This window comes from Rhineura floridana, chromosome 2, assembly GCF_030035675.1.
Source record: "Rhineura floridana isolate rRhiFlo1 chromosome 2, rRhiFlo1.hap2, whole genome shotgun sequence".
NCBI classification, from domain to species: Eukaryota; Metazoa; Chordata; class Lepidosauria; order Squamata; family Rhineuridae; genus Rhineura; species Rhineura floridana.
Window position 1 is genome coordinate 185,357,179 of NC_084481.1, and position 25,136 is coordinate 185,382,314.

The following is a 25,136-nucleotide window of genomic DNA, read 5'->3' on the forward strand; positions in this document are numbered from 1 at the left end:
CACTCAGCAGGAAGAACCACATGCTGTGGCTTCTTAATGTACACTTTAAGCACTGTACTGTAGAGTGTTGTATAATAGAGTGTTGTATAATATCAGTAATAATTAAAGGTGAGCCTCTCACTGCCAGTACTACTCATGACCCTTTTTGTGGTTTCAGGGTTCCAGTAACCTTGATCCTGATCATACATTTCCTTGCTTTGAAAGTTTCATTTCTTAGATGTTGCGAACATGATATTGCTGAATGGAACTGAAATGCTGAGGCCAGGTTTGTGGCATGGTTTCTGATGGCTCCGCGTTTGTTCAGGTCTCCAAGGACTAACACCAATAAATGTGAAAGAGACAAACAGCAGATTGGCATACTTTTCCATTTCCACCAGGATGGAGAAAAAATGCACTAAATTAAGTCTAACCTTAAATGTGTAATCTGTCCTTGGGAAAGGGGAAAAAAAGGATATAGCATCTTTGAGCTCTCGGCATCCCTTACGAGAAAAAATTGGTTCTAAGGGTCTCTGATCTTGTGTTTTAGTAAAATAGAACTGCACGGCTGACTGACAGTTCTGATCTAAAGCATTTACGTTTAAGTTTTGATCTCTCTGCTTTTGATTAAAACTAATGAGCTCATTTAATTCAAAATGGGAATCTCTGATAAGAGAAATAAGGTTGATGTGATTGGATTAGAGGGGCAAATTAAACTCTTAGAGCAGAAGTTTGTGCTTATATAGTGTATTAAAAAGCTGTTGGCGTATTATGGCGTGTTAGATGATGAGAAAAATTTCATAGTAATTCATATTTAATCAGAAGAAATGAAAGTACTAAATATAACATGGCTCTGCTTTTCCCTCGAGTGATAAAGAGCTGTACATTTAAAATGACATGGAATTCATGCTCTCTAAAAAGAAAAAAAAACCCACTCTTAAGAGAGACACTAAAGAAAGGCATTCTTGTCAGTGTATTTATTACAATAGAGCTAAAATGCCATAAATGCAAAGTAAATGTGATCACACCAGAACAAGGTATATGCAAGGTAATATCACTATAATAGGACATTTAAAAAAAAAACAGGAAAACATGCTTGATAATTAGTAATATGCTTTAAAATACACTTGTGAAATATTTTTTGTTAATTTAAACTCTTTATACAGAAATCTGTTCTATTGCCAATATGGGTGGTTTTGGGAGGCTTACCCCAAAAGTGCATGTTTGCATTTGATATTAAAATGAAGCATTCCAGTATGTAGGCTATGTACTCATTTTCAGGTGGACAAATGAGTACTGTCACTGTCTCTCCCCAACTTCCAAATCATTTCCAGCTAATGAAAGTGCAAAGGGAAAGGCGGACCTCAAATTGGTGCTAAAGAGCTGCAATCTATTATTTGAAGATTGTCCATGGCATTCCATCCATTAGTCTTACTGGAAAGCACTGGAGAAGGCCATGAAGGACCAGTATAACATGCTAGGCAGGCTTCAGATAATAAATTGCTTTTTCCTACCACCAGCTTGAGGCCACCTTCTCTCTTTGCTCATTCATTTTTTCTTGCTGCCTCCCAGTCTTTCCCTAACAGTAGTAGTAAAGAAAAGGATTCCTAAGCAATCACCCAAGTTATTCTCTTTTTCTTTCCTCTACCACTATCGCCATAACAATTTTCAGACTGATCCTAGGGATAACAGTTAAAAGTAGCAGTAGGTCTGCATTATCTCAGCAGTAAGGCTGTCAGCAGCTTCCATGTAATCCATCATATGGAGTCAATCCTGATGCAGGAGGAGGCTGCATCATGTTCTGCTGGTTTGCATTATACTATTTTCGCTCAATCAGTTATGCTGTAGAACAGATGCAGTGAAAGCAATGAATGGCCTCATGTAATTATCCATGTGAGACATCCAACTTCCTTTCTTCCATCTTTTCCAATGACACCAGTAGGTCTTTTTGTCCGGTGTTACAAACAGCAGCTCCAGGGGGGTGGGCAATTTTAATTGGGAAAACTTCATGGGAACAAAGATTTAACCCCTCTTGGTAGTTGTGGTCCTGATCTGGTGGGGGCTCCATAGCTGCTATAAACTTTTTTTAAAACTGTGGGATATCTGACATGAAATAATTCTAAGGGACGTGAAAATCAAATGATCCATGGATTATTTTATTTTACTGTTGTTTCTACTCTAGTGGAATCCACAAGCCCCAGCCTACTTTCAACGGACAACAATCTAGAGCGTTCTTTTTTCATCCGGATGAAATCTACCCTGACCAAGCGAGGTGTGCACATAAAATCTTCAGGATATAAGGTAAACTTTGGTCTTGCCTTTTTGGGATGTGGTGGCTAAATAACTAGCATATTTAACCATATTTCTTATATCTCAATATCTGCCAAATTCTGAGCCTGGAAAGTTTGCCAAAGTTTTCATTTAAGAAAATTTGGATAGGAATAAGTATGTGGAATTTTTAATTATATCTCATTGCTGATTATATTTCCAAATGGTTGCAACCTGCCATGTTTTTGAGGATACAATAGTTGAAAACTAATTAAATATACCTGTAGCCTTATACCAGATGGCTGTCTTAAGTCCATCCACTGGGTAAATGGCAATCTAGTGCACTAGTCTGAAGAAATAAAAAATAGCTATATGTGGTGCGTGCAAAGTCCCGTCCCCCCATTATGTATCATACCGGATTTAAAAATCAGTATTTTTTAACATCACTGTCTACCTGGACAGTCCTTGATTTACAGCACAATCCTAAAAGTCACATTAAATTCAATGGGACTTAATCTCAGATTACTGTGTCTAGAACTAATGGTCCATGTAGAAATAAATAAGTATGCACACATTTACCTGAAGTAAGACCCACTGAACGCAAAGGACTTGCTTCTGAGAAAGCATGCACAAGATTTCACTGTGGGATTGAAAAGTTTGTCACCATTTTTCTATCACTGCCTATTCATTCGACCATTGGTACAAAGACCTTGCATATCATAGTCATTATTTTAAGATTATTTCCTCCCTGCCCATTAGAATTACTCCATTTTTTCTTAATTAACATATATTCCTAAAGCACTGTATGATTAGAAGTGACTTAAGAACACCTGCAAACTCTCAAGTTGGTGGATGATCGTGACCAGCATTTTCACCATTTGTCACTGGCTCTAAATAATCAAACATACACCGGGATTGCCTCTCCTTGTTTTCTTGGTCTCATTTCCATTGGGATTAGCAATAAGTATTTCTTCAGACATACTAAAGTTTTCACTTTCAGTTCTTACACATAGTTTGCAGTGTGTGTCCTGCTGTCCTGCTTTCTGTTGCCTTACAAGAGAGAGGACACTTTCCCAGTCTTTCAACAGGAGCCATCCAATATGCATTTAAATCCAAGAGTGAACTTTGCACAACATTTTTGTTTGTTTATTAATTTTTATTTGTTTTGTTGTAGTCCATCAAGACAGCAAATCATCAGCTCACACAAAACATTGGCTCATGGGGTAAACTGGGAATATTATCTGGTTATTGGTTTTTTAACTACTTGAGGTAAGGACAGAACTTAGAGAGAGTAAAGAAGTGTATCCACAGAAACTTTCAGACTTGGAAAATGGTAGCAACAGAGATGGTTGACCACTGTCATTTCAGACAGGTGCCTGGTGAAACCAAAGCTCTGTGCAGTTATTTGAGGAAGATTTCAGTACAATAATTCTTCCTGGTTATTTTTCTTGTGGTTTTTTTTAAATTGGAAGCTTGATTTTGTCTTAGCTAGAGATAGCAGAATATAGAGCACTTTCTAGTACTGTTCTTTCAGGACCTCATAGCATGTGCAATGGTGTACTAAACCAAACAAGCTTGCACATATATGAGCTTCCACATCAGTTTTGGTGTTGACTCTCCATAGTGCTAATAAAGGAAGAGAAAACCTATCATGCTGAAGATATGTCTATAAAGAGAAAATGATTGAGAAAAAGAGAAAAATGTGCAGAAGGCTATGAGGCATACCCCTTTTTTTTAAGGCAATGTTCTCTGTGAAGATTAAATATCTCTTCAGTTAAATACTGGTGGGGCATGGGACTGAGTTCCTGCTCCAGAATATCTGTCTGATTTGAATGCTTTTGGAGGTTTTAAAAGCTATCCAACAGCAAACCCTTCAATATTTTTTCCAAAGGAATTCCAAATTGAATACACAATTTTTATATTGCTGCCTGTTGCATGTACATCATGCAAAACTTACAATATAGTTCCATTTCTCCTCAGCAAATTGGTCAAGTGCATAGATAGCCATGCATTTAATCAAGGATAGCAAACCTGTGGCCCTCAAGTTGCTACTAGACTACAACTCCCATCATTTGTAACCATTAGCCATTATGGCCATGCGGCCATTAACATATGGATGGCTGCAAGTTCTCCATTTCTGATTTAAATGCTTGTTGTACTGTTTAGCCATTATACACAAACTAAGGGTGAGATACGATATCCCTCTACTCCTGTAGCTGTCCAGTGAACTCAGGGTAGGTAATATTTTTGCCGCATTTCATAGGAGGAAACCCCAGAACCAATAGGAGGTACTGGTGTCCAGCTACTAACATAGCTGCTTAGAATAAATGGAGCAGAGAACAAGTTAAGGTTGAGTGGAGAGAAGTCCCTTATTGCCCTGTAGGCCTCCAATTGTTTCCAGCAGTGGGACAGCCTTGGGCAGCTTGTGCAGCAAAAAGGAAGGCTTCTTCCATTAGCATACTAATGGAACCGCAGGCATGGACTCCTGGGCACATAGGAGCCCCAGGAGAAACCAGAAAGCTTGGAATGTATTTTGAATGCACTTTCTGGACTTGAAAGAATGCTGAACCATCAGCATACAATAAATATTGAATCCAGGATTTCAACCCACACCAAAAACTCTCTGAATTGACAGAAGAAATTACTTTAGCGCTGACCCATCATAGTAATTGAGTAAACAAGTACATTGGCTATCATGTTCTCAGCAGCAACTTACACATAACCTCAGGCATTTGTGAGTGTGTATTCTTGAAAGAGACAATATTTGCTGCGATACAGAGATCATTCTGGCCTTCAGCTCAGCCTCCAGTAGGATAAGAAAATGCCTTGAGATGAGGATACCAGGGACGTTTTATTTTAACAATGTATCCATAACATAGAAGATCTAAATATCCAGTTCATCACTAAAGACAGAGTATGTGCCAATGTAGCATCCTGCTTTTGTAGATAGATTGGTTTTCCCTCAGTCAAAATTTGAATTATTCCATTTTAAAGGAATCTTCAGATGTAATGTCCAAAATATATTTGGAAAAATTCCTGAAATTTTAATACTAAACTTGAGTTTTGTCTTTTTAACCACTAATGCTTATCATAGCATATTACCTTTAAAAAGAGAGAGAGAAATGTTGCTTTGATAAGCTGAGTGAAATCTAGAAATGCAAATGTTCAGTCACAGGCTGACAGCCAAAATGTCAGTAATGGAGTCTGAAAAGTTGATTAATTTCCTTTCTATAAATCAGCTCCATGTACAAAAATAATTTTGAAATATGTTAGCTCACAAAATTGAAAATTGTTTAAAGCTTCACAAATGTTTTCAGAAGTGAATCCTTATGCGCTGAATTTAATTTTGTGTAGTGCTAATCTCCCAACACACTAAAACTTGGTATTACATCTCAGTCTTGTCTGTGGCTGGGAGGGTGGAACTCTTGCTCTGCGATCCCCACTAGCATTGGGTCGTGGGCGTCAACCGGACGTTGGTGCAGATTGTGGAGCAGGAGCTCTGCTCTCCTGGCTGGCACCATCTCTGTATGCACGTGCTGCCAGTGGGCACGTAAGTATGCCTGGTCGCTTTACCTCCTGTGTCAGCATGTCAGCACCCATGCCTGCCATCACCTAAAGTAGCGGGGGTGTCAGCACCCCCCACCGCCATCTTGCTGATGGCAGGCATGTGCATTGATGCACAAGGTGGCACAACCAGGGCATATTTAAGTGTGTGTGTGCACGCTCAGGTACACACACACATGCACATACTGGCAGGGGCCCCCTGCAGTGGGCTGGTGCACGAAGACCTGTGGTGAACTGGTGCTGGCCCTGCGTGTGTCACTGAACTTTTCTTGAAAGAGCCACTGGTTGACAGGGCCAGATAGGAATTTTTCTCTCTATCAAATTGGCACCTGGTTGAGTATGTTTTTCACCTATTCCTCAGTGATTATTTCTTCAGGCATATATTGCTTCCGTCACAACTTAAAGCAGAAATGGCATTGGGCAAGTTCAAACATCAAAGGTGGAATCCCCATAAGGGGTCTAATAGGGATACGTGTGGGTCATGCCCCTAGCTCAGGAGGGGCGGGGTCTCATCCAGCATGCACACACTCCCACTGGTTAGTGGGATCCCGGGGCATTGGCCTGCGCTACACTGGGGTCTGATGTTGGTATTCCCAAGGGAGCTCCCCAACTGGCTAGTTGGGGGGGGGCAAACATTCCCACAGCAAGGGCTATGAGAATGAAAGCAGATCCTTGCCCTACTGCTGTGCCAACCCCGATTATTTGATGTAATCCATTAAAGTTGTTTCAACCCATAAATTGTAGTTGAATGTTGTTATTCCCCGTGGTGGATGAGGGGGGGCACATCCTGTGTCTGCCTCGCAAAGTAATCTAAGAATTAGTGGCCATCACTGCATATTGTCAGGACTGGTTTTGGGACTGAGGGGTCCCCCACAGTACTGCCACCTATTGAGGTCCCTCCTACACCAGTGGCCCCAGTGGGCTTACTGGTCAGCAGCACCACTTCTTTGATCAGTAACAAGCAGCTCTCATTTTAATTTCCCACAGTGCCCCAGAGTGGGAATATCAGAGGCAATTTGGAACAATGTTAATGGTGACCACCAAGCTGTGGAAAACAAAACAGGCATTGGCAGTTGATTCTGCGGGGATTCAGGGGCCTCAGCAGCTGGCTGAGAACACCAAGTGGTAACAGTAGGCCTACATTTGGGGATAATTAATTATGTCAATTAAGTATGCACTGGGTGCATTGGATTTCTCCTTAACCAGTTTTCTCTCAATTGTTCTATCAAGTTGCAATTTTCGCCATAAATTATGGTGTTTGCTAATCACATGGCATCACCATAGTTGACTATCTGTAAATTGCCTACTATACAAAAGTGTCCTCATAAATATATATTTTTGGGAGGGTGCAAGGTGTATGAATTGTTACTAGAGATCATTGGCAACCCCCTCCACACACCATTACATTTAAAATTCAAGAAGCCCCCCTTGCCCTCCCCACCAGACACCCTTTCTATAACTTACTAGGTAACTGAACAGTCACAAAATGAAGGGGGCCCTTGCCTACAGGTTTACAGTCTGAGTAGGCATGACAAAGAAGTGAGGGAGAAAGATGCTGACAGGAAACTTATTGAGGTTCAAGATTAAGAAGGAGAAAGGGAAGATATGAAATCTAAAATGGATCCCTTCTGCCTGAATGCAAATAATTAATCTGAACATCAGTCATGTAAGATCCATATGAATAAAGGTGACAGCACATCTTTCAATATTTTCTTCCTGATACACACTACTCTGAGAAATAAAATAGGAAATTATATTGCTAGGACTTGCAGTGCTTATGTTACTGTACAAGAATCAAAATAAGAAGTAACTAGCTGTAATTCAGCATTTTAAAGTTAAAACTCTTTCACTGAGTTTTCAGGATAAGTAAATTTCACTCTGTGTGCAAATAATTTCTATTTTTTTAAAACTTATATAAACTGAATGGTATTTTTACTTCGTCCTGTGGAAAAAGATGCTATTCCATTCATGCAGTTTCTGGCCATTATTTTATTTTATACCACAATATCAAACACAACACAGAGGGCTGTAGTCACCCAACTTGTTGCAGTAACAGAAACCAGTGCAAGGATTCCTGCTAGAGCAGCTGAGCTTTTCTCCCTCTCCTCCCCCTGCACACCCCCATGCTCTCCCCAAATCTGCTCTGGAAGGTCAGGAGAACCCACAGAGTACCATGAGGGAGTGAGCAGAGATCAGTCCATCAGCCAAGCAGAAATGCGTGTGCTGATGGAACAATCTCCTCAGTGCTACGTTATACCCATAGCATATTACAACCTATTAGAAGAAGAGCTGCTTTTTACTTTACAACTTTTCTTAGCCACATATTAATTAATTAATTTAACAAATAATCAAGTGCTATCAGGTCTAATAATAGATTAGCACAGTGTACTCTTATCTCTGTGAGTAAGAGTTGTTTACAAATAGGCCTTTGTTTAAGTAAGCTGCTATGAAAATAGTGTTGCCAGTGTAGTTTTTAATCATCAGGTGTAAAGGGGGTGAGGAGAGAACTTCTCCTGTCCTTCACTTGTACTGAAGAAAAAAGCTGATAGACAAGAAACAAACATGCATTATGGGTTGCCTTCAGTCACTTTATTGTCATATGCATTCATAAATTTTGACACAGTTATAAGAAGCCAACTTTGATAGTACAAAACTCACAGAAGAGCTTTAGATCACAGGAGTGACAATTTATCAGTAATTCTCTGTCAAGAAAAAAATTGTTTTAGTGTCTACCTATTAGCAATAGTGTGCAATTATGAAATTGAGTTTTGGGAAAGAAAACCTGCCATCTGTCTCTTATTGGGGGTGTTTTTCTTTTTTACACTTCGTCAAGCTAAAGTTACACATTTCTGTGTTGCAGAACAGAATAAAGCATATATTGTCCATTATTGCATGGACACATACAGAGAAAAATAGACTGAGCAGCAATGTAAATCTCTTAAATTAGAAATTTTGGAAGCACAGAACAACTGATACCATACTTGTGTGTATTATCTGTGAGTGTTTTTCACATTTTCCATTCATTGCATTATCAGCTAGAAAGCTATTTCTTTCATTTCATTAGTGCTGAAAAATTAATTAATTCATTGCTCAAGAAGTGTTAAGGGTTTCTTTAACAAGGACTATGTACAAAACAACGTGTTTTTGTTACATGAGAAGCTGTCACAGAGAAAGGAGGAGATACATTTAATATCTCTTTTTTGTTCAGACGTGCCAAGATTTTATCAGTAATACTGGTCTTCTGTACAGATACTCGTCTCCAGGAAAACAGACACTGTGTAGCTTTCTGGATTACACCTCTCACAATATGAATGTTGATGATTCTATGAAATTGGCAGAAATGGTGCATCCAATCATGGGAGAGGGGATTCTGAAAAGACCATTCCCAGGCATTTCCATGCATATCTGTGCTTGCATGGCTGGGTATTTATTGTGCTATAAATTCCATCACTGATTTTGGCCAGATTAGGTTGATTCTACAGTAGCTGTAAGTAATGAACCCCATAGGCAGAGCAAAGGGGGGAAACAACCCAATAAACTTTTGGCTGTATAAATACAAACTGTAGAGTTAATTTAACCACATTTTCTTTTATTAGATCATGCAGCCAATACTCTTCCAAACAGAAATATGTATCCAAAACAATTAACAGTGCCAAAATCTTGCTTTGTCTTTGATTTAGTTGTTGAGCTGGATAATCGGTTATTCTTTTTTTTTTATTTTAAAAAGAACATCTTTTTTTAAAAATCACCAAACTTTCCTTTCCCAAGGAAAAAAAAACTGGAGTTCACCTAAACTATATAAAGGATTTGAAATATACTAGGGTTTGGGTCATAAAGTGTAAGTGGCAAGACAACAATGTAGCAGTTTAGCTAACAATCATTCTCTGCAGTTCCTCAACGTTGAACTTTTTCTCCCTCTCTTACAAGAGGACCTATGTCTTAGAAGCGGGCAGTTTTCCCTTCTTTGCGTCTCTGTGTTTGAAAAAACTGTACCTGTGAGATATCATGTCATGCATGTATTATATAGGCACAAAGGGTGTCTGTCAATACTCAACTCTAATCCCACTGAAGCAAGGTACCTAGGGCTTCACACTGCACAGAGCAGTATATTAATTCTGGACTGTTGTCATTCATAGCTCACAATCCTCAAACTAGTGGGATGTTGTTGGACTTCAACTCCTATCAGCCTCAGCTAACATGGCCAATGGTCAGAGATGATGGTCATTGTAGCCCAGTAACATCTGGATGGTCACAAGTTTCTCACACTTGGTATCAATGTTGGGGAGGCTGCAATTATGCCTGAACATACTTCACTTGCTGTGTATGTATCACGAGCCCTGTAGAGAACTCTTGGCAGAGTGGAATAGAAGAGGAAGAAGACTGGGATCTGGAGGAGGGGCCCAGTGGGGGGATGGAACTGAGGAGGACATCAGTGGTCTTCCCAGTAACAGCCCAGCCCCCGAGGCTCCAGCTGCAGTAGGTGGGTCTGAGTCTGAGAGTGTCCCTTCCATCACCCTGCCTTCAGTCTCCATAGAGCCTCCAGAGCTGCCTCAGGTACCGCCTTCGGCTCCACCAGAGAAGCATGCAGAGATGTCTCCAAGGACGCCTCACCATTTGCGCAAGCATGAACAGACTGAGCCCACCTCTCAGCCCATCCAAAGAGTACTTGTTTGCTATCCCAATCCAGGAAACAGTTCCCACACAAGTAGTGTGCCAACCCCAAGATTATTTAAGAGGTCTCAGGGGGGCATGTCAAATCGCTGCAATAACCTCTTGGTTTGAGTAGCCATGCCATGTAGAGACCTAGAGACCTGTGTAATCTGTAACCTGATCTATGTACCACTCTAGAGAATTTTCACAATAAAACTAACAGAGAAAGTGTGTCAGTGATTCTGAGTTAGATTCCAAGAGGTTGAGCCAGGACAGCTTGTCACAACCCCTACTTCCTCTACCTGAACAGTTCCATGACAGAGATGGATGTAGACATAAAGCTAGCAGGGGGATCTCAACCAGGCTTTACAAGCCATGCTTGCAGAGACTCCACCCCTCTGTGCCAAGAAGCAGACCCTGTGGAATCAGATGGCCCTGCTCAACATGATAGTGAATGCCTAGCAGCCCACAGTCAATCTGGTGCTTCTGGTGCCTGTTGGACTCCCAGCTAAATATTGTGGGAGTTGCGGCCACTTTCTGACATTTTTAGTGCAGTGTGGACTTTCCCACAGATCACTTGAAGGTGGCATTAATGATCAGCCTGTTGGACGGGGAAGCAGCCAGATGGGCGACCCCACTACTGCTGAGGAACGATCTGGTGTTGTGACAATATGACAGTTTTGTGGCTGCCACAGCAGAGATTTTACAACACCCTCACAAGAAAATAACCACTGCCCACCAATTGGGCATTCTGCATCAGGGAAAGAACTCTGTTGGAACTTATACACATGCTTTACATATCCTAGAGTGGGAAACAGATTTGAATGATTCAGCGTTCATGTATCAGTATCAAGGAGGCCTCAATGACGAGGTACTAAACAAGTCCCTCATCCCCTAACACCTTTTCAGAACTCATATAGCTATGTCTGCAACTCAACTCAAAGATCGTCAAATGGAACACAAGAGTGCTTCAGCTAAGCTGTTTCCTCCAGTGCTGCTGCACCACACATGCTTCCTGGTTAGCATGGGAACATTGGCTCCCTTGAGGGAAGCCAATGCAGATTTGAGGAGTGTGGCCTCACCTGACAGAGGCAGAGAAAGAGAAACATCAGGAGGGAGGGCTTTGCCTCTTATTTCCGGAAGGCGGGGCACTTCACACATGCCTGCCCTGCTGAGAATGAGAAGCCTCCAGTGCATAAAACCTCTGCATCCCAGCTATGTTAGAGGCCCAGGAGCTAGGATCAATTGCCAAGAGAGAAGCTCCACATACACTTCTGCCGCCCAAGTTGGCCCTGCACCTGCCAGTCCTTCTAGGGTTGCCCTCTGGCCAGATGATCCAGGCACAGGATATAATTGCACCTCTAACAACTTTATGGACTTAGAGTTTGCTGCTCAACAGGGCATTCTGGTACAGCTGCCCAAGCCCCTATTATCAATGGAGACCATAGATGGAAGGCCTCTGGCTTCTAGGGCAATCACCCAAGTAATAGCCAGCCACCACAAATAACAGGCATTTTACCTGGCAGACCTGCCCTGCACAGCATGACCCAACAATCTTGTGGGGGAAGTCAACTGTCCAGTTCCATTCAGACTACTGCAAGCAACACTGCCAGCCTGATGCGACCCTTGTGGTTGCAAAATAGCAACATAAGAAATGATGGATCAGACCAATGGTCTGTCTAGTTCAGCATCCTAGATCCGCAGTGGCCAACCAGATGCCTATGGGAAGTCCACAAGCAGAACATGAACACAATAGCTCTCTCTTGCTGTTTGCCCCCTAACTGCTGTTATTTAGTAGCATCCTGTTTCTGGGACTACCATATAATCATGAGGGTAGGGGGTTACAGTGAAATTTATTATGTATTTCTAACATCATCAGAAAATAGATCAAAACCTTGGCACTGGGGCTTAACATGAGATGCAAAAAGCAGTTGCCCACACTGGGAACATATCAACACAACGCATGCATTAAGGGAAAATAATGAACTGTGTGGCTTACCTATATTACTCATGCAATACAATTGTGCAATGAGCTGTCAAGACTTCCTGTAGAATTAACAAAAGGAGAAATTACTCATGATCTAATCCTAAACCCTGCCCACAATTTGTTGAAAACTGCTTGGACACAGTAACTCACAAGGCTATAAAAGTCAGTATGTATGTATGGAAAACTGCCCAGAAAATCCAACAAAGCTGTATTTAAGATCAAAGGGGGGGGGAATCTTCAGAATTAAATGATTAATTAAGGGAAGTTGCATGCTAATTAAGAAATGCAGGTTCCTGATCCCAAGGCCATTGGCAACGCTTGCTGGGGAAATGCTGGCTGGGAATTCAACAGTATCTTGCAGGCCAAGCGTTGTTGTTTTTTTAGTGTGCAGTTGGACACGAAATGTGGAGTTGGAATTTTCTTTTGTGTGTAGGTGGAAAGCTGATAATGTGCAGTTTGAAAATGGAATGGGGAAGAGACATGAGGCATATGTGTTTATTAGGGATGGAATGATCTGTAAATTTAGATTCTCTCAGTTTCTCATTTTTCTAATCTTAAATTCAGTTCTTCACATTTCTGCAGCAATTTGTGATTTTTTAAAAAAAAATTCCTCATGAAAATTCTTCAGCATTTTAGTGCAAATTTCTCGTCATACATTTTTATATGCAGTTTTGACCAACGTACACATCTTTGCAAGGAATTTATCCTAATATAATACATTTTGTGTGTTATTTTCACCAATATATTCATTTTTATGCACAGTTTCCCTTAACATTTTTGTAAACATCAGCTGGAGAACTGCATTGCAAAATTCAGATAAGTGCTAATTTCAAAGGATGGCTGTGTTTTGGTTCTCATATTGTTTTAAAAAGTGCAGATTTGGTAAATTCAACTTTAAATGTGAACTGAATTGAATTTCTCCCCCATCCCTCATGTTTATTAAGCACTTATATGACAGGCAGTGTCAGGGACAGCATGTATGCAAATGATACAAGGGTAGAATGCACTCTGTTTCCATACTTAGAGCAAACCATATTAAAATTTCTTATTTAGGCCAGAACGTCTTCTTTTTCATCTTCATCTTCAGGCAGGTAACCCTTTGTAGCATCCTTGTAAATATTATTTATTTATTTATTACTTTCATATACTGCCCCATAGCTGAAGCTCTCTGGGCAGTTTACCCAGAAAATACCCAGAAAATACTCTGGGCGGTTTACCCAGAAAATACCCAGAAAATACTCCCCTTTTTTGTGTCTGATACTTACTGAACTAGGGCACATTCATAAATGAATTGTTGCTGTATAGTTGTATTGACTCCTATGGAGAAACGACCACTGATACAGGAGTAAGTAAGGAGTCAAGCTTACTTTATGTTCATTTGGCATTTTTCCTTTTCCTTTTTAGTGTTGATTTCTGATGGGGAATTTGTGCAGTTGGGATATCTGCTTTTTTAAAAAAACCTGCTTGTGGGCACCACATTGGCTACTCCTGCTTTAGGAAGCTTGGGTTTTACTTAATACCTCTGTAACAGAGGCTCAAATAGGCAGTGACTGACCACTGACCACGAAAGAGATATTTGAGCCATGGTGAATAGCTCGATGAAGATATGTCAGCCCAGTGTGCAGCAGCTGTGAAAAAGGCAAACTCCATGCTAGGGATCATTAGGAAAGGGAATGAAAATAAAACTGTTGATATCATAATATCCTTTTTCAAATCCATGGCACAACCATATTTGGAATGCTGCGTACAGTTTTGTTACCTTGCCTCAAAAAAGGGTATTGTACATCTGAGAAAGGTTCACAACAAAGCAGCCAAAGTTGTCATGGCGTTGGAACTCATCTATGAATAAAAAGGCTACAACATTTGGGTCTTTTTAGTTGAGGGGAAAAAAAGGCAATTAAGGGTGGGCATGATACAATGTCTTTGGCACTGTTGAGTATAAAAAGTGTGTACACTTATAATAGTTTCATAGCATTCATACTTGGAATGAATTCTTTAATAAACTGTAGATAACAATATCAACACTGGAATAGCATATATTAAAAAAGGGTGGCCCTCCAAATCCCAGATTTAACATCTCCCTAGTTACCACTAACCTATCATACCTGCCTCTGCCTTTCAAGTCCAGTGACGGGTCTGTGAGCACATGATGCTGTATTGGTTTTTAAAGCTAAGCAGGTATGAGTTTGATAGTGTTGAATTGAAATAAACCCCATGGAAGATTTTTAAGAAAGGATGAGATATCAGTATTAAAAATTAATAAAAATAATAAATAATAATAAACCCTTCCCAGTGCCTCCCACTTCAGCTCTATCTTTCTATCCTCTCGCTCTGTAAATACAAGAACTACAAGATTATCCTGCTTTGTGTGTAAAAGAATGCTTTGTAAATAAAAATTAGTACTCCATAGCAACACAGACTCCCCATCAAGCTCAGCTCTCACAAAAAGCCAGCTCTAGCAAATCCAGAAGCCAGCAACAGAGAGTTCCAGCACAGTAGCTCAGTGTTGTGCTGGAGTGGGGGGGGGAGTCATTAACCCACCTTTTAACCACTTTCTTCCATTAGAGTGTGTCGCTCATCCATTATTCCACTTCCAGCACCCTCTGTTTAACTACCCGTTGTTTAATCAATTCATCGCTCTTTAATCGGTTTAGAAAAGAACAAGTCGAAATAGCCACCCACTTACTGTTGGTGGTGATGATGCTTGGGGGTACTTTCCTGCTGCTGCTGTTGTTGCAAGTGAAATGAATATGCTGAAACCAAAAGAAGCTACAGGCTGTCACAGATGTGGCCAATACATTTTGCCCTTAATTTACCCCTGAAATGAGGGTTGCCTCTCACAACATTAAAGTAAGAAGAAAGAAAAATGCCTCTAAGTATATACAGTTTTCTTCCTTCTTACCAGTTACTATCAAAACAACCAGCTCATGTACCCAGACACAGAATTAGAAGTGAAGTCAGTGGGCTGGCAGGCAGCTTTGATCTGTGGGGCACCAAAGAGTGTCATTTCTCTCCACCAGCTTGCAAGCCCAGGGTCGCCACTGTGGTATCTGAGGCATACCATACCACCCCTACACAGTCATAATCCACTAGCTGCCATTGGTCCATCTAGCTCAGTGTTGTTGACACTGACTGACAGCAGCTCTCCAAGGGTTCCAACAGGAGTCGTTTCCATCCCTATCTGGAGATGCTAAGGATTAAATCTGAGACCTGGGATATTTTGTATGTAGAACATATGCTCTCCCCTTGAGATGCAACTTCCTATGCAAGCCTTATTGAAATGAATGGGAGCTGCACAAGAACACAGTTCTGTGGTTCTGATTCATATCAGTTAGGCTTCCACAAGAGAAGCTTACAGTGGATTGTGCCCTATTCAGTAGATCTATCTATGAAAACAGCCTTGTGGTAGAACCACCTCTGCACTGTCCCAACGTGGAATTAGTCAGAAGGACTTTCAGGTTGGTGTCAGGGAGAGCAGATGCACATTTTGGCAGGGGGAAAATAGGAAGCCCATTTGGGAAGGGAGTGGAAATGGGGAAGAGAAGGCAAGATGAAGACTAGACAGGAAGAAGGAAAGAAAAAAAGGAATGGCTGAGACTTAATGCTGGATTTGGACCTTGCAAAGGAAGCAGAGAGAACTCTTAAGCTAGATGGAAGCAGCCCACAACCTTGATCCCAAACAGTGTCAAATTTTAACCCTCCTGATCTGGTGCTTTTGGGAACCTCTGGCTTCTTTCCCATCTGCTGGCTCAAGATCAGCTCCATTTGGCTGTATCTTACTCTCTTCCTTCTGAAGATTAAGGCAGTCTAATCAGACAAACAATTAAAATAAAAACCCCATTAATCTCAGATATCTTCTGGTAGAGGGTTACCTCTCCCACTGTACTGCTCAACATCTACCATTGTTATGAGTTGAAGACTTTTCTGTGCACTGAATCCTTCATTGTTGTCAACTGTAGAGCATCAGGAGTGTTTAGGATTCTTCTGAGGGCTCCGCCAGATCACCTGTATAACCACCCTGATTTGCTGGCACTAAGCTGATATGGAGGGTGGATTTTATCCAGTCTTTATTGGCTATTCATTCTGATTTGTTTGTGGGGAGATTATACAACAATGAGCATTCCTCCTGGATTCATTTTGATTTACTTCGGGGGGTGGGCTTATGCATCTTCCTGTTAATTAGTCAGTCATTCCTCATTTTTCAATGTATTTCCCTATACTTTCCTAATTGCAAAAGGTCCAACTCTTTGTTGAAGTTGCACTAGGGCAACAGAGCACTGAAATCCACTATCATTGTGCAAACCTATTTCTCATTGTTCACTTGAATTGCTCCTACAAAATATTGACAGCCTCATGACACCCTAAGACTGAATGCGGTTGAGATATGCCCAAAGCTATTTTAGTTATTTCCCCATAAGAAAAGAAGTAAAGGGCAGGAGTGTGTTTAATGTAGGGCAGATATCTGTCCCTCTTTCTAGTTTGTTTCCTTCTCTGGGTTTTATGGTGACCTTCTATCAGTCCCCCCCCCCCAATGCTAAGGTGCCACCTTCTCATTCACTCTTTGATTCTCTTCTATGCATCCAAAGGGCTGGAGACATGCTGTTTGTGTCTGCAGTTTGGGAATAGGGAATGCGACATTCCCATTGCAGATGAACTCAAGTGGACGAAGTACAAGATACTTTCTTTTTCTTTCAGTATCAGAACAATTCTGAAATGAGACTCACTTGCCAGTGCATGAAAACTATAGTGTTGGTTGAACCACTGGATCAGTTGAGAAATTCTTAATATGCTGGAACAAATTTGAGAAATCTGTGTCTGTCTTTGCAGAAAACAGTGGTATGCATGACTTCATTTTCCCTTCTCTGTGTGTGGAAAACATATTCATTTCCAATATTTATGTTTTAGCTAGCTATTTCTCACTGTGTTGAGAATCACCTGACTTAATGGTGGGAATGCAGAGGCCTACATCAAATAAAACAATTTAAAAGGTTTTATTTCTGCCTCCCATAATAGGGATGGAGATGACACTTCTGAAGAATACTTATTGTTATATTTCCATGAAACAAGTCTGCATAGGCAGGCACACCCCAAAATTCTGATACTGATTTACTTTTTGCCTTTCCCCCCCTCCCTACAGACCTGAACTTAAAGATCTGAACAGTGTGGTTTACAACAGATTCTGTTGGAGGTCACTGATTCATGGGGTCGCCATAAGTCGTAATCGACTTGAAGGCACATCACAACAAAAAACCCTCCACATCATCTGTGAGCTTTGCTGGTCTGGAGCCTTACCATGTCATATTATTTCACTTAAGGTGCTTTTTTTAATCTATTCTGCCCTAAAGATGATAATGCCAGTTCAACAAAGGTTTGCGTTGTAACAGCTAAAACAAGACCTTTCTGTAAAGTTTATTTTCATTTTAAAAGATCTGTCAGAGACCTGGCAGCAGAAGCTGCCGCTGTGAGCTCATGAATGTCATAGTTGATGATTGCTTCATTGGAACCCTACAAACTTCAAGAGCCAAAGGCTTTCAAGTTTCTTTACATGGTATTAAGGAAAATAACCTCAAGGCATTATTTCTTAAATGGGATTTCAAACATTCCCTCTGGAAAATAAAATATAACTTGTTTGAATGCCTGGGAGCATGTAGGGGAAATCTTTTTTGTCAGAGATGAAAAAGTTGGCCCTTCCTTGGATTTTCAATATTGGGCACAAGCAAACGATAATTTGTATGGCACAATCCATCGAGACATTGTCTAGTGCAACCCCATTGAAATGAATGAAAAAGCAGCAGTTTGTGGGGGGGGGGATAGAGCTGCCCCCCCCCAGCATCGGTGTCACTGCTGCTCACCTGGACAGGGCTAAGGTGGGGTGATAGCACAGTTGGGTCACACACTTGAACTGATGGAAACACAGGATTGGTGGTGGTGCAACCTCACAGCCCCAACCTCGCTGTCCTCCTGCCCCAACCCTGTCCAGATAAGCAGCAGTGATGCCAATGTCAAGAAGGCGGCTCCACCCTACCAAATGCTCCCATTTCATTTAAGTGAAAGATAGGAAGAACGTGTATTGCCTATTGCAGGGATGTGGCCCTCCAGTTCTTGTTGGACTGTAACTTCCTCCCATCATCCCTGACAATTGGCCATGCTGCCTGGGGCAGATGGCAGTTTGAGTCCAACAGCATCTGGAGTGCCACAGATTTTCCATTCCTGATCTATTGGCAGTGGTGACCCAGGGTCCCTGGCAGAGGCGTTTCTCATCACCTGTTACCTGATGCTTTTAACTGAAGACTCTAGGGACTAAAACTGGGGTCTTCTGCATGCAAAGCATATGCTCATATTACTTAGCAGAACCACTTCCTTCTGGTTTGGACCCGTATCACTACAGCTTCAGCAAGATAAAGATTCTGATACAGCTTGATTAATATTCAGTTAAAGTAAGGTTTTTACAATAACTTGTATGCTAGTAGTTCTTAATATGAATTAACTAAGCCACAACAAAAATACCAAGGAAATCTAGGGCTCTTAATCTTTTTTATAGGCACAGGGTTCAGACTAATCCTAAAACAACCTTAATAACTTGACATCAGACATATCAGTTCATACTTGAAAAGCAGAGAAATTCAGCAAGCAGATATCCAAGTGTAAATCTGTTCATCTTGAATCCTTCTGCAAATGGTCTGCTCTGGAAGTGATCCTTCTTCCATCTTAAATCAGTCTATTCTAAATTGATCTCAACCCAATCTCACTTACTGCATTAATGTCTACGTTTTAAAGAATACAATACGTATTTGTGGAGAAATCCTGTGTACTCCAGTCAGACTAGTTCAGAGGACTGCAGCTATAGTCACCATTATATTTACTGGATTACATATCAAAGAGCTTTTGAGAAGTTCTCTTGAATGATCATTCTAATTTCTTATGTATAACTACTCTATATTCACTCTGAAGACAGCTGCACAGTATTCTAAACCGTGAATTGTAAACACTGATCCTTTTGTTATGTAGGCTTATATTAAATTGAGATATATATTTTTCTTATTTGTTCTTACACTTGGGTTCCTGGTGTCAGTTTGTATTTGGCTGCTTGAGCATATATTAAAGCATTGCTCCTTCTTGTGATGTTCTTGCCAAGACCTTTCTTCAAGCAGTCTACACGAGAAGAGTTTTTATGTCAACTAAAAAAAACAAACCAATTTTTCATGCCTTTTTCAGGTTCAGGTTGCATTGTGTTCACTTCAGTTTTATTATATTTCTTAACCCTTTTTTAAAGAACTGGTGGTCTGGAAATGCTTATTTGCACCCTTTGGAACTTGAAAAGAATTAATAAATTCATTGCTAGCAGATTTGTTATTCAGATTGTCAAATAGAAAAGGTATTCTAGGGTGTTTTAAAATAAAAAATGGCATGTAAGATTACCAACAAATACTGAAAGGAGAGTTTTAAGAGATCTGATTTGATTTGCTGCTGTGATGGTGAAGAAGAATTATTGCTCTGGTCTCAGATGGAGTGAGTGATATAATAAACAAAATGGTGTGAGTTATGATTCCATGGCAATACCTATCCTATTGTCATAAATCAAGTTTTTGCTATGTGTGTTCAATTTCTGTAACACAAATTCTGTATCATTGCAGAAAGTCAAATTGTTTTGTTTTATTTTGTTGTAAATCTGACTGATACGAAATAGGAAAGGAAACGCACATTTCAAAATGGATTAATTATATAGCTAGTGGACCCCATTCTTCAAAGGTAAACTGAGAACTGGGACTTACACAAGGATAATTAAGGCTTACACCTGAAACCTAATCTTAAATGTATTGGCCCATCACAGGAGTAAGACCATTACTATTGAAAAATGATATTCTATTCAGATAAACAATTCTATTCCAACATCACACTATACATTCAAGAGCCTGTGCGGTGTATTAAATAAAGTACAGGATACAGATTAGTGATACTTCCTCTCCACCACAAAAAAAAGAAAGCATACCAGTAGCCAGAGCTTGGAAAAGTTACTTTTTTGAACTACAACTCCCATCAGCCCAATCCAGTGGCCATGCTGGCTGGAGCTGATGGGAGTTGTAGTTCAAAAAAGTAACTTTTCCAAGCTCTGCTAGCCTTGGTCAAGTCACAAAACCTCTCATGTTTACTCTGACAATAACATAGCACAATCACATGCATGATTCCCTGCATGATTCTCTGTGGAGGAAGATTGTGATACACATGGGATAAATACTACTACTATTATGTGCTGGTGCAAGTGTTCTATTATTATTATTAGTAGTAGTAGTAGTAATAATAATAATAATAATAATAATAATAATAATAGAAGAACACTCTAAGCTGATCATTGGTGTTTGCAAAGCCCCATGCAGAGCGCTTCGCGAGACCTGACAATCAGCTGATTGTCTGTATGTTGAAGGCTATCCCTGTACTCACATGGTTTGATATCAAACTACACAGGCAAAAACAGGTGATCTGATGTCATTGTGGGTGGCCTCACCCACCTGTCAAATGTGGCCCTCACGGAGTGGGGGAGATAAGAATTGGGGGGGGTCTGACTGGATCTAGTTCCCTATCTCTGGTGTTGGGTGAATGTACAAAAAATCCACTTACAATGTGTGAAATTATTGGAATCTCTGCCATTGAATTACCTGAATTAGAGCCCTAACAAATATGTTTCTGGGGAAGTCAGATAGAGATTCATAAATTTTTATTATTAAGAATATAGCAGAATAGTGGTCTGGGGTCTTCACCCCACACACATAGTTTTTAAAAATGTAACATTAAGAAAGGGGGAGCAATCTAGGGGAGTGATTCCAGCAGGCAAAAAGGGACACATAGCACAGTTTGCCATTCCCAAATTGACTGAGGCATTTCCACAAGATAACAAGGTTTCCTAAATTCCAAATTTCCCCTTAAATATTTGGTTAAATAGCACCCTTCATCTGATCATTTTTACATATTTGTTATGTTTTCAAGTTCGGGTTCTAGTGCCTAGAAAGACTGACCTTAGTCTAAAGCAGAGAGGACAAGTAGGTGTGAAGCTTGCTAGCCAGAGAGAGACTTAACAGCTCCATCACAGGATATGACGGGATTAGGCAGGCCAGGGATGCGATCAAGAGAGAGAGATGGAGGGCAGATAGAAGAATAGTAGTGTCTAGTAGTAAAGAAGAGTAGCCTAGTAGCTTCCCTCATTGTTGAATTGCCAGGCCCAACAGCAGCACCTGGCATCCTCAGACAGTTGGCAGGACCTCAGTGTCCTGGCAGGGCCTACCAGTGCCAATGCCTGCCCTCTGTAATTTCCTACAGTATCCTCAGTGTAGTATCGCTCCAAGATATTTTGGCAGCTTATAATTGCCCTCTGCTGCTGGCATTTAAGTTGGTGGCTGGGGACCCATCATCATATGAAGGTGCCCACCAGAGGGGTCTTTGCCAAGGCCCCTTCAAACCTGGAGCCAACCCTGTGAGTTGCCCAAACTGACAGAGTACAGAAGACCTTGGAGCTATATAGTGAAGTGGGACTGGTTTCCACAGGAATATTCTGGACAACAGAATCCACACCTTGGCACAGAATGTGTATGGTTCCCTCTTCCAACCATTGGCCTTAGTATTTTACTTTTAGAGATTTCTATACTGCTCTTCAGCTGACAGCTCCTGGAGCAGTTCGCAATAACATCACATAATAAAATTATAAATAAAATAATAGCTATACAATGAAGGTGCCAGATACACCACTGTGGGGAGGGAATTCCACAAAGAATGCCCTCTCCTGAGCTGCTACCTCCCCCCCCCCGATGTACAAGGGCAGTGGAACAAGGACTTCAATGAATGTGCAGTAAAATGGCAAATGCAATTCAATATAAAAGACCGTCTTATCCCTTATATACCCAGTTGATCACTGCGCTCTACAGGTGAGGGCCTCCTGCAGATACCATCTTATCAGGAGGTCCGTTCCGCACAACATAGGAAATGGACCTTTAGTGTGGCGGCACCTACCCTGTGGAATTACTTCTCCTTAAATATTAGACAGGTGCCATCTATGTTATCTTTTCGGTGCCTATTAAAGACTTCCCTCTTTCAACAAGACTTTTAAGTTGAGACCTATCCCAGTCTGCATCTGTGTTGGAATTGCTTTTAATATTTTTTTAAATCTTTTTTAAAAAAATGTTTTTAACCTTTTTTTTAAGATGTCTTCAAAGCTTTTAAAAAATGTTTTTAAAGTTGTTTTAATGTATTTTAAGGTCTGCTTTTATGATGTTTTTATGATGTTTTAAAGTGTTTTTAGTGCTTTTGTTTGCCGCCCTGGGCTCCTGCTGGGAGGAAGGGTGGGATATAAATAAATAAACAAATTTAAAGTTATGTACACCGGAGGAAAAAATCTTAATTTTACATATACGCTCATGGCATCTGAACTGGCGGTGACTGACGAAGAACAAGACCTTGGGTTTGTAGTGGATAGCTCGATGAAGATGTCGATCCAGTGTGTGCCAGCTGTAAAAAAGGCAAATTCCATGTTAGGGATCACTAGGAAAGGTATTGAAAATAACACTGCTGACAGCATAATGCTGTTGTATAAATCTATAGTGCAGCCGCATTTGCAATACTGTGTACAGTTCCTGTCGCCTCACCTCAAAAAGTATATTGTAAAGTTGGAAAAGGTTCAGAAAAGGGTAACCAAAATGATCAAAGGGGATGGAGTAACTCACCTTTGAGGAAAGGTTACAGCATTGGGGCCTTTTTAGTATAGAGATAAGGTGAGGAAGAGGTGACATGATAGAAGCATATAAAATTATGCATGGCATGGAGAAGATGGATAGAGGAAAAGCTTTTCTCCCTCTCTCATAAGACTAGAACTCATGGACATCCAATGGAGCTGAATGTCGGAAGATTCAGGATGGACAAAAGAAAGCACTTCTTCACACAGTGCATAGTTAAACTTTGGAATTTGCCTACTCAGGAGGCAGTCATGGTCACCAATCTGGATGGATTTAAAACAGATTCATGGAAGCAAAAGTTATCAGTGGGTGGCTACTAGCCATGATGGCAATGCTCTGCCTCCATAAGTGGAGGCAGTATGCTTCCAAATACCAGTTGCTGGAAACCGCAGGAAGGGAGAGTGCTATTTGCACTCACGTGTTGCTTGCACATTTCCCATGGGCTACTGGTTGGCACTGTTGAGAACAAGATGCTGGACTAGCTGGGCCATTGGCCTGATCCAGCAGGCTGTTCTTATGTTCTGTGTTCTTAAATAGGAACATTCTAGGTATACAAGTGTACCTATTTTTCTCTATGAGATATTGAAGAATATGAACTGCTTGTCACCAACAGGTGAAGGCAGATCATATGGCAGGGACAGGAGATATACTTGTCCAAGAAATGGTGCTTGCTAGGATTCCCATCCTCATCATAAGCTGTGTTTATATCCATATTCAACATCTTGCATATTCAGTTCTGCATCATAAAAAGAAAAAACAAACTACAGTTCTCTCAATATGTTTGCATCAGGTGAAGATAATTGAACATTATTTCTAACTAGGGAATGAAGTGTTTCAGCACAAAAATTTGTAATGATGTACATTTTAGTTCTGTGTGGCATCATGCAGATGTTCTGTCATCTGTATAGTTAACATGCACATACGTCTATATATAGGTTTGATCAATACAACAAAACCATCCTGGATATGTTTGGCATTGCTTTTTGATCCTCTGAGCCTGAAACTGCAAAGTTGGACATGATGGTCTTATAGGCCCCTGTACTATTCTATGAAGTTCCAAGTGTGGTACAATAAATGAAAAATATCAAGGTATTTCTTAGTAGCACATGGAAACATAGGAAGCTGGCTTATACCAGAGCAGACTATATGTCTGTCTAGACCAGTGTTGCCTGATCTGATGGACAGCAGCTGTCCAGGGGTTCAGGCAAAAGAGGTCTTTCCTGTCACCTTCTATTCATTCTTTTAATTGGAAATTTCAGGGGCTGAGACTGGGACCTTCTGCATGCAAGCATACACTCTATCACTGAGTTATAGGAACATAGGAAGCTGCCTTATATGGAATCAAACCTTTGGTCCATCTAGCTGAGTATTGTCCGCAGTGACTGGCAGCAGCTCGCTAGAGGTTCAGGCCATGGTCTCTCCCAGCCCTTCCTGGAGATGCTGGGGATTGAACCTTGGTCCTTCTGCATGCAAAAACAGATGCTCTAGTACTGAGCGATGGCTTTTCTCCAGCTGTGGTCCTTCTCATAAAGGTACTGCTTCTACCTTCCCCCTCCAAAAGGAAGGGCTTTACTGGGGACTCTAACCAGCAGCTATACAAAAAACAGAGCACAGTGTTGGCTGACTGATGATGAACCAGTCTAGAAAATAGGTCATGGGTCTTGCAGTGTGAAACCATGAGAAATGTTTGCAGACTATGCAGTGTGATCATGTTTTCATTGTCTTTTCTTTTTTAGAACAATCACATAACATGCAATCCCTCTTTGCTGTTTTGAATCCAATGCTGTGTAGCAAGATCTGATTCAAATACCACTTACTAATTTTGACAAAGACCAAGTGGGGTCAGGGCCGCATTATGACTTTCGTGGGCCCTAGGCACTTTTGCCTTCATGGGCCCCTTTCTCCATAATAATATCAATATTAAAAATTAGTTTTGATATAACTTTAAATACTTCAACATTTTTTTTTCTGTT

The 25,136-nt window shown here is 40.7% G+C and overlaps 1 protein-coding gene across 10 annotated transcripts in view; it reads left to right on the plus strand.

The window, feature by feature from the left end:
- NPAS3 (neuronal PAS domain protein 3) overlaps nucleotides 1–25,136 on the plus strand; it is a 1,108,131-nt gene that overhangs the window by 1,040,124 nt on the left and 42,871 nt on the right. For all 10 annotated transcript variants that reach the window (XM_061611612.1, XM_061611611.1, XM_061611613.1 and 7 more), the window contains one exon: nucleotides 2,159–2,277. In XM_061611612.1, coding sequence (XP_061467596.1) covers nucleotides 2,159–2,277 — 119 coding nt within the window. The remainder of the gene's footprint in view (nucleotides 1–2,158; nucleotides 2,278–25,136) is intronic.